A 10,142-nucleotide genomic window follows, 5' to 3' on the forward strand; every position below is an offset into this window, starting at 1 on the left:
CCCCCCCCCGCAACCCTGAGTCCAGGAGCTGTCTGTCCATCTGTCCTCCTCTCGAGGCCACTGGGCCCACTTGGCTCAGGTGCCAGCGAGGGTTCGCACAGAGACCCCTTCCCCTCTCTGGTCCTGCTGTTCTGCGGAGCCCCCCCTCCCCAGGCTACACCCACCGTGTCCAAGTCTCCCAGAGCCGCCTGTGCCCAGCTGTGCCCACAGGACTCCCCGGCAAAGCCCCGGTGTTCTCCCAGCTCTGGGAGACTCGTCCTCTGCCCCACCCCCCCAATTCCTCTCGGCCGAAATGCTCCCCCAAGACCCCCCGCCCTGCCCAGGTCTGAGTCTGTGTCAGGTACAGCGGTGGTCATCCCCGTCTCACATGGGACATTCAGCTCCTTCCAGGCTGGCATCCTAAGGGCATTTCTGCCACCAGCCGTCAGCGCCCGCACCCCTCCCACCTGCCACCTTCCTCTCCACCCTCCCTGTGCCAAAGGTCCAGGTGATCAAAGGAAGGTCCCTGCAGAGGAAGTCGCGGCAGGTCAAGCCTCAGACGCACCGTGCTCCCTGCGCTTTCCTTCCTCTCAGCCTTTGCTCGCACCCTCGCGGGCCTGAAGCACCCGTCCCACACCTCACACCAGGCACACGGAAACCCTCCCACCCTGCACTTTCTTTTTGCAGTAAACGGACCCTCTGGTGGCCCTGGGCCTTCCCATCCCCTCCCCGGAAGGCACTGTCTCTGGGAACCCGCCACGGCCCCGCACCTGGCACCGAGCAGCTGTGACCCCACCCGTCACGCCAGGACTCCGTGGCCAGTGTGCCCACATCTGCCTTTGCCCAAGACCAAATCTCAACATGCAGGGTCTCCTTAAAGACACCTGACCTTACTGGATGCTCAGGTCTGCTCCAAAGAACCCCTTCCCACCCCAGCGTGAGAAGCTCCCGGGAGCGGCCGCATTGAGGGAACCTCTGGAAGAAACCCTCGGGCCTGGGAACCATGTTTGCCCCACGTCCAGGAGCAGGAGGAGAACAGCTCCCAGCCCAGCCAGGCTGTGTCAGGGAGGGCGGGTGCACTCAGGGCTCCTCACCCCCCACCCCCCAGCTACCTCGCATAGGTATCAATGCATTTCCACTGCCGCCCTGCACACACTGACACGCTCACTCGCACACTCACTGAGACCTCAGGCCCAGTGGGTCAGCCCTATGGCTCCCAACACTGCACAGGGCTCAGTTCCTGCTCTCGTGGCGTTTCGCGTGTCCCCATAGCTGGCCTGGTCCGGGGCAGAGCAGCAGTGGTGAGATCCGGGCTCTGGGCGCAGACAGCATGAGTCCCGCCCAGGGTGCGTGGCTCTGGGCGTGCTGTGGGACCTCCTGAGCCTCAGTCCCTCGTCTGTAGAATGGGGCAGTACTAGTCACCTTGTGAAAGCACCGTGGGGATCACACGTGATGCCACCAGTGATGTGCTCGCTGGGCATCGAGCCCGGGCTACTGGGAGAGCACCATCACAACTCGGTCCTCCGTTCCCGCCGCGCCAGAGAGACAGTTGGGCCCCTGTCCCGTGAAGGCAGGCAGGCAGGGATGACTGGGCTAACAGAAAGATGGCTGTGCAGTGATGTGAGCGGCTCTGAGAGCAGTCGGGGGGCTCTGGGGGCGGGGGGGACAAGGCCTCTTGGAAGGGGACACTGAGCCAAGGCCTGGAGGATGAGGCTGCCAGAAGCTCCAAGTCCCAGAGATGGGAGAGAGCAGGAGTGTTTGGGAGAGGAGCCAAGATGTAAGGGGAGGGAGGAGGAGGGAGGAGCAGGAAGAGGGAGGGGGAGGAGGGAGGAGAGAGGGGGAAGGGGAGGGGGAAGGGGAGGGGCAGCGGGAAAGGGGAAAATGGAAGGGGGGAAGATGGAAGGGGGGAAGATGGAAGGGGAAGAAGGAAGGAGGGGGAGGAGAGAGGGGGAGGGTGTAGGATGGCTGTATGCAGACAAAGGTTGGAGTTTGTCCTAAAGCCGTGGGGCCCAGGGTGGTTTTGAGGCTGGTTTTGAGGCTGGGTTGTGCCCAGACCCCGTCATCCTCAGAACCGACACACCCATTTCAGATTCACACTGCCTTCCCCATGGGCCTGGGGGCGTGGGGTAGACAGATGTTCCTGGGTCCCTTCTGGCCAGCTGGATTCCAGATGTCCTGCCCAGTCATGGGCTGGTTGCAGGGTGCACTTGATGGGGGTCCCTGCTGACCGCAGTCAGTCCACTCCAGCAATAGGAATCTCGGCCAAATCTCTGTCTTGAGACGCAGAAGGTCCCTGCCAGGCCTAGGGCCAGGCAGCCAAGCCCCAACATCTGGACCTGGTGGCGTGGTGGGTGGGCTGTCAGAGCGCCCAGGGCCGCGCCCCCCCCCCCACTGGTCTGGTCTTGTGGAGCGCTCCCCTTGGTCATGGGCTGGACTTAGTCATTTGTTTCTAGTGACTACAGGGGGGAGGAAGGACAGAGGGATGAGATGTCACTCTGAGACAAGGTTATAAAAAGACAGTGGCTTTTGATGCAGGCTCCCTCCCACTCCCAGACCGCTCATCCTGGGGAAGCCAGCTGCCCTGCTGGGGGAGCGAGGCTTGCCAAGGACCACACAAGGGAGCTTGGATGCTGACCGCCCCACCCAGGTGCCCCTCGGATGAGACCACAGCCCTCGACCAGAGCTGACAGCAACCTCCTGAGGGGCCCCAGCGAGGCCGCACCTGGAATTCTGGCCCGTGGACTCCGGGAGAGCATAAACCGTGTTTTATGCCCCTAAATTTTGGGGTAATTTGTTACGTAGTAAAAGAGAACACGCGTGGGTCAGGCTTGACTTGGGCATGCTGTGAGGGATCAGATGCCAGGTGTCTGAAGAGTAATGTCCTAGGAGTCTGGTGCCAACCCCTGGGGCGTGCGGTTCTGGGCCCTCTCCTCCTGGGTCCGCTCCTCCGAGAGCAAAGACTGCGCTCTCCCGTGCTGGGTGGGCTTGGTTGCCAGGGAGATGGTGATTCCTAACCCAGTTTCCAAGCCACTCTGTCTCCTCCCAAAGCATGTGGGTCAGTTTCACCCTATCAGAATTTTTGCAAACAAAGAATAACAATCAGTCATGATTAGCAGAAGAAAGGGCTTTCTTTAAAGCAGTGAGAGCAGAACAAGTCCATGTGTGTCCCGGGCCCTTGCAGTCGGACCAGCTCCTGCACCGAGCCGGTAAACGCTGGCCTTGCTCTCCACCCTCCCAGCCTGCCCTGGCCCAGATGCCCAGATCCTGGTGAGGGAGCACGGGGATCTCGCCCTGCCCAGGGGCACTCGGCAGCCAGAGCGGCTCTATGGCTGCCCAAATCCCATGTTATGCTCAGGGCGCAGGATGATTGGCGGGTGGGCCATGCCCACAGTAGAGCCGGCGTGGGTGGTCAGAACCAGGGACAGCGTCAAGGGTCCTTGCACTTGGCTGCTGAGGGTCCTGAGCCCCTCTGCCCACAGAACCACAGAAACAGAGAGGACAGGCCGTGGGCCAGGCCCTAGCAGGAGGGGGCCGAGGTTGGGGTCCTGCCTGAGATCCGCTCCCAGAGCTTCCTGCCTTGTTTTTTGGCCAACACTGTCAGAACCCCTCCAAGCCATCCAAGACCGTAGATGTGGCTGCAGGCCAGGGCTGCAAAGGAGTTCTTCCCCAAAGACCCCTGCCTCCTAGAGGGCCAGCCTCTCAGCCAGGGGTGGACAGGGACACTGTCACTCACATGGCAGACATTTCCTGAAGGGCTGCCAAACTCGGAGAAAGTTTCTGACCCCCATGGGCGCCCCTCAGAACAGTGGAGGCAGGGTGTGTGCTGGGCTTAATGGTGGCCTCCCAAAAGATGTCCAAGTCCTGACCCCCAGAATGTGACCTTATTTGGAGATTAAGGATCTTGAGATGAGGTCATCCTGGATTTAGGGTGGGCCCTACCCCCACCATCTGGCGTCCTGAGCAGGAAAGGAGAGATTTGAAGCACACAGGCCGGCGAAGCTCACGTGGCAGCGGAGGCCTACCCTGGGGGTCTGTGACCGCAGGCCACCGCCCTCCTGCAGCCCCCAGAAGCCAGAAGGAGACAGACCTAGCACTTTGTTGTCGTTTTAAGCCACCAAGTTTGTGATTTGCTGCAGGAGACAAACAAGAGGTGTCATAGGCGCTGGGAGGGGGGAAGTTGCTGGCCAGCCCAGGCCAGCTGCCCGTGTGAGAAGCCGGAAGGACCTCCTGTGGTCCGAGGACCCAGGGACGCGTCCTGGGCCCAGGCCGGCGGCGGAGGGACGGCCCGCCCCCACTAGCAGGCACTCTCAGACCTCTCTGCGGGGGGCGGAGCCTAGAAGGGAGAGGCGGGCCGCGGAGCCGCCGCGGAGCCTCCGCGTTGGACAGGAGCCGGGGTCCAGCCTCGGGGCGGAGCGCGCAGGGGAGGGGCTCCCCCAGGCCCTCCCCCAGGCCCCGCGGGACCCGGACAGGATGGAGGGCCCCGGTGCAGGGCTACGACTCACCCTCACGCAGGACACACCCCGAGGGCAAGACTGCACCAGATCAGCTCTGCGGGGGCTAACACCACCTCCCGTCTTCTGCAAAACAAGCACCCACCTCAGCATCCGAGGGAGAGGGTGGGGCGGCTCTCAGACCCCCGCCGCCCCACTCGGGGGCTCAGGCTGCCCCCACCCTGCCCCAGCTTTACTGCCCGTGACTTTCCCACTGGGCCTACCAGGCCTGACCTTTTCCTGCCCCTCGCCACCCGCCCGCCTGGGAGGAGCCTGGGGCTGAGCTTCCCCTCCCCCACTCCTGAACCTCCTGGGGGATATGGCGGCCCCTCCCACCTGGGTTGGGAGCCAAGGGGGAGGCCTGGGAAGAGAACCATGTCCCCTCCTCTCCACTGCCCTGTGCACCATGCAGGACCCCAGTGCAAGGACACATGTTTTGAGGCCTGAGGCCCCCCGGAGGCTCCTGTGGGGGGTCCCTGTCTGTGGGGGGACACCTGATGTGGAGGGTTCCTGTTTCCTGAAGGAGGTAGCCCAGGGGATATCTCGTGCCTGTGGGGGCGTGAGATGCCTAGGAGACCATCAGTAGACCCCCTGACAAACACACACACACACACACACACACACACACACACACACACACACACGGAGTCCAGCCGGTTGTCCAGCAAAGACTAGAAAAGACAGCATCTTTGGGGAAGAGCCCCCAGGTGTGGGAGGGCCCGAGGGTGGCCCCACTGAAAGAGAGAGACAGGAGAGCAAGGGTCAAGCCCCAGAGAGGACACCAAGAGGTCCATCTGTCTGCAGGGCCAGTGGTATTCTGGGAGCTCTCTGTCCATCTGTCGTCCTCCCCAGGCCCCACCTGGTCCGGACCCAGCCACCTCTCACCTGGACCCCCACCAGAGCCTCACCTGGGCTCCTCGTACCCACTCCCACCCACCCCGGCCCATTCTCCAGAGGAGGCCAGAGTGGCTTCAGCAAACATCCCTGTTTAAACGTTTCAGGGGCTCCTGATAGTTCTCAAAATAAAGTCCAAAGTCCCCTGCGGGGCCCACACGGCTGCAGGTCTGACCCCGCCCCCTCCCACCTCTTCTCCCACTGCCTCAGCTCCAGTCATTGTCCTTCTTTCAGCTCCTTGTACTTGCCAGACTCCTCCTGCCTCAGGACATTTGCTCCTGCTGCTCACTGAGGCTGGAACCATTTCACCCCTTCTCCTGCGGCCAGCCAACTCCTGTGCCACTCTGAGGTCCCATCTTAAACGTCACTTGCCCCGGGAAGCCCTCCCACACTGCTCCGCAAGCTGTGAGCTCTCACAGCACTTACACAGGTTTGTTTTCTGTAGAACCAACCACCACACCACCGTATTAAATGACTGCTTGCAGACTTGCTGACTTGGTAGCAGTCTCCGTTAGATCTCACCCCCCAAGTGCATCTGCCTTGTTCACACTGTGCTCCCCACACCCGGCTGTCAGGGCTCAGATCTCTCATCCCTGGGTGAGGTGTGTGTGCTTATGTCAGGGACTGGGGCACAGCAGCCAGTGTTTATGAAGCATGGGTGGGAGACACCCTGGGGTCCATAACTGGGGGTTTGAGACATTTAAACCAGTAGCCCTTACTTATTTAGACTGACTCCTCCCCAACCTTGGATGGCTCTGTCACACCCAGCCCAGCCTTCTCTGTCTTTCATTCACTCCACCTGAGGGTCTTTTCTTGATGAAGCTCAAAAGCCACCTCCTCCAGGAAGTCCTCCCAGGTAGATCCCCACCAACTACTCCCACCTCATGAGAAGCCCTTAATACAGTCTTCCCTCCTTTGTGATCTCCACCTACCCTCCATTTCTCTGTCTGCAGTTCCCAGCTCAAGGTCCCACACAGCAGGTTCCAGAGAACATTTATGTGTGCATCTTCCCCCATACCCCCCAAACCACACCTGAGTTTCTGGACAGCAAGGCCCCCCCACTCCTCATCCAACCCTCTCCCTAGGTAGCCCCTGGTCCAGTGCTCCCTGAGTGCAGTCTTTGCTGGGGCCAGACCTCAGGGTTCAGGGGCATCTAGGAGACTTCCTGCACTCAGGTCCCAGGCCCCAGAAAGGGAACATGTGGATGGTGGTATCGACTCTGAGATCGGGCTCCAGCCCAACAGCCTGCCCTGGACCAGGGCCCAGCCCACCCCCTCTGCTGTCCACACTCCAGCCTCACCCTGGGATCTAACTCATGCCGGGGAGGGTGAGCCCTTCAGCTCACCCTCGTGGGCAAACACCCCAAGTCACAGGGGGTCCACCACACAGGACACTCTTGGGTATCCTATGCACCCGTCTCCCCTTCTAGGTGGTCTGTTCTTACGTGTGCATTCAGGAGACATTGTCCACGGCGGCCAGCCCAGGGAACCCCGGACCGCTTGCCCAGCGGCCAACATGACCAAGCATCAGACTCAGGAAAACACGCTGAATCCTGAGATGAACCACAAATAAAGTGTTATACCAACTTGTCAAGCACCAGCACCCGAAGAGATGAAGACCGACCCAGACCACACCCCATCAAGCCCCAGCACCCCGAACAGACAAAAACTGACCCAGACCACACCCCGTCAAGCCCCAGCACCCCGAACAGATGAAGACTGACCCAGACCACACCCCATCAAGCCCCAGCACCCGAACAGACGAAGACCGACCCAGACCACACCCTGACCAGGACTGACGCCCTAACAAAAACAAGAATAGAACAAATCCTTTCCTTGTCAGTGCCATGACTCTGATGTCTATTGTAAGCAAAGCCCCTTGAGAGCAGGAGGGTCAGCTGTGGAATTTGTTCCCCCACCCGTGAGAGGGGTGAGCACACTAGCTGGGAGCTGGGGTCCCCCAAACACTGCATCCTTTACCCTTTACACCAGGATTCTGGGGGCCGGGCCCCCTTGCAAACAACTGCTGGTAAAAACACAGGTCCATCTAGGAGCACCGTGGGCGGGGCTTCGCTGCCGGGAGGAGATGGCACAGTCTGGAGAGTCCCATGCGTGTTGGCTTCCCAGTGGCCATCAAGGTTATGTGGACACCACACTCTAGTCCATGAAGCCGGCAGCAGCCTTGTGTCTAAACTACATGTACGCGCCTTCGTTACCAAAAATACCCTCTTGCTACAAATGCTAGCAGCCCCCTGAGCTGTCAGGGAGTCCATCTTTTGGCCCCATGGTGGCGGCTGCTGAAGCTGGGGGAGAGGGGGGCCTGGCCAGTTCTTCTAAGAAGACAACAATGAAGTTGGTCACATCGACAGACTCTTCCTTTCACGAACAGTATCTCTGGAGCGTGCGATGCTGTTTGATAGTATTTTATGGAACCACCGTAAAACAGTCAATTTGAATCGCCTTAGAATCCTTAAAAAAATTCTTTTTCAGGTGCCACCCAAGAGCTGATGAAGCAATGCCGTGGGGCTGAGCCTCGTGATGCACACTCGCAGAGGCTTCCCTGCGATTCTAATGGCCACTCAGGTCTCAGCGGCATCAGAAGGCAGGCCCCCTCGGTGCCGTGGCGCTCAGCCCAAGCGGGTCATCTGAAACACCCGCAGAGCCTAAGAAACTGCCGCCCGGAGCCCACCTCGTGGCAGGGGGACCGGACACCTAACACTGGTATGACTTAAAAGTGCTGCAGATGATTCTTCTGGGCAGCCAGGGTCCAGAGCCACTGCTCCAGGCGCAGGGACTGACGCAGGGGCTCAGCGAAGCCTTGGACGTGGAGCAAGGAGGAGACCCGAGTCAGGCCATCAGGTTTCGTATTCTTCCGAGAACCGTCGATGCCTTACATGTGGGTGTGTTCCTCGATGATGGGTCACGCCCATCTACCCGGAAAAGCTAACCTCTGGCCCCTCGAGCCCACTCCTTCCCCGTGGTCATCTGCTGACAGGCTCAATGTATGTGTTTACTTTTAACTGGGCTCCACAGCCGGCTCTGAGCCCAGCCTGGGGCCTGAACTCACGACCCTGAGATCAACACCCCAGCAGAGATCAGGAGTCAGACGTCCAGGGGCGCCTGGGTAGCGCAGTCGTTAAGCGTCTGCCTTGGGCTCAGGGCGTGATCCTGGCGTTATGGGATCAAGCCCCACGTCAGGCTCCTCCGCTATGAGCCTGCTTCTTCCTCTCCCACTCCCCCTGCTTGTGTTCCCTCTCTCGCTGGCTGTCTCTCTCTCTGTCAAATAAATAAATAAAATCTTAAAAAAAAAAAAAAAGGAGTCAGACGTCCACCTGCCTGCCCCACACAGGGGCCCCACTGACAGGCTTACGGGGAGGTGAATTATCAGGGGTCGCGTGGGTGGCAACAGGCCAGGGAAGCCCAACCCCCAGGTGGCGTTCCCCAGCTTCCCTCCAGCGTAGTAAATGCATGGGCAGGCCCGGCCTGGGTTCAGAGGCTGTGGGGCGACTGCGCGCCTTCCCCCGGCTCTTTCTGGGAGGAATGAGGACGCGGGGTGAGGGGGAGCCATGTAGAGGCGTTCCCCTGTTTCTCCATTCCCGCCCCCTGCCCCCATTCTCTGAGACCCTGCGGCCAGGCACCAGCCCCCTCCCCCCAGCAGCCCCGCCACAGAGCCCGCCCCCCTCCCTGGTGGGGGCACCCTGAGGCGAGACACGCCTGTGCCAGGAGCCTCCTTGGAGGCTGAAAGGCCTGAGCGTCAGGCGACGCTGAACCACATGGACCCCTCACCAGCTCTCAGGTTGAGCCCATGACTCCTCTCCTTCTGGGAGGCTCCAGGTGGGCCCTGGGTCCATCAGCTTCTGCAAACCTGGGGGTCACCAGAGGGCCAGTGTTCAGCAAGCTCCGTCCTCAGGAACGTCCTGCTTTTGGGCCAATGCCTCATCCTTGGTTCCCACAGAGAGAACAAGGACAGGAAATGCACCATAGCCACCTGCTTCCTGTTTGGGAGCAAGGAAGTCCTGAGACCACTCCAGGACTCAATCCAGGGGAGGCTTGAGTGGACAATGACAGCTGACCCAAGGGGGCCATGGGTGGGCAGGAGAGGGGAGGAGGCCCAGCACCGTGGGAAGGATGGAGGCTGCAGGGGCGGGGCGCCCAGGGAGCGCTGTGCGTGCCCTCCCCCAGCCCCTTGTTCCAGCTGGCAGGTCCTGTGGGCCCAGAGGAGGGAGCAGAGCGTTCGTCCTGAACTTGCTCCCAGGGACAGGCCTGGGTGGGGCACACAGGGCCCTGAGGTGGCCCCAGGGGCTGGTTTCAAGGTGGGGGTGGTAAGACAGCTCGGGTAGGGGTCCCTTAGCCCAGTGAGCTTGACTCTCCTCTCCATGTCAGGGGCCAGCTGTGGGGGAGCAGAGGGAGTGGGGTGAGTGGGCAGACTCAATGCTGGAGCAGGGACAGAGTGTGAGAGAGCCTGGACCTCCCCCCCCCCAGCCCCAGGAACGGCTCTAGGGGTCAGAGCAGGGACGACCACCATCACCCCTGGCGACGGAGCATCAGGACTGGTGGCCAGTACCTGCTTTTCTCCGGCTCTGTGGGCCAGGGAACTGCGCGCAGAGAGGCCATGTGGCTTGCCAAGATCACACAGCTCAGAAGCGGCCCGTTCAGACTTGAGGCCTGGCCAGCATGTCAGCCCCGGGCTGCATGGGATCCCTGTCGTCTTAGCAGCTCCCATGCACACTGATCAAGGCCAGGGAGGCGCTTGACAGAATCCAAGCTGCGGGGCCGCCGC

General features: G+C 60.9%; 1 protein-coding gene across 4 annotated transcripts in view; it reads right to left on the reverse strand.

Moving 5' to 3' along the window:
* Positions 1 to 9,341, reverse strand: part of LOC103656676 (lymphocyte antigen 6H) — a 17,152-nt gene extending 7,811 nt beyond the window's left edge. Inside the window, exons 1-3 of one of the 4 annotated variants that reach the window (XM_040625820.1) lie at positions 9,149 to 9,339; positions 6,808 to 6,915; positions 4,482 to 4,556 (exon numbers count right to left, since the gene is read on the reverse strand). Coding sequence is in view for 2 of the 4 variants with exons in the window: in XM_040625817.1 (XP_040481751.1) it covers positions 4,482 to 4,556; positions 5,554 to 5,667 (189 nt within the window). In the remaining 2 variants the exon portion in view is untranslated. Of the gene's footprint in view, positions 1 to 4,481; positions 5,531 to 5,553; positions 6,139 to 6,807; positions 6,916 to 9,148 lie in introns of those variants that run through there. The other 3 variants (XM_040625817.1, XM_040625816.1, XM_040625821.1) reach the window with 3 other exon arrangements.
* Positions 9,342 to 10,142: the final 801 nt, after the last annotated feature.

Source organism: Ursus maritimus, unplaced genomic scaffold (genome assembly GCF_017311325.1).
Source record: "Ursus maritimus isolate PB19 unplaced genomic scaffold, ASM1731132v1 scaffold_9, whole genome shotgun sequence".
NCBI classification, from domain to species: Eukaryota; Metazoa; Chordata; class Mammalia; order Carnivora; family Ursidae; genus Ursus; species Ursus maritimus.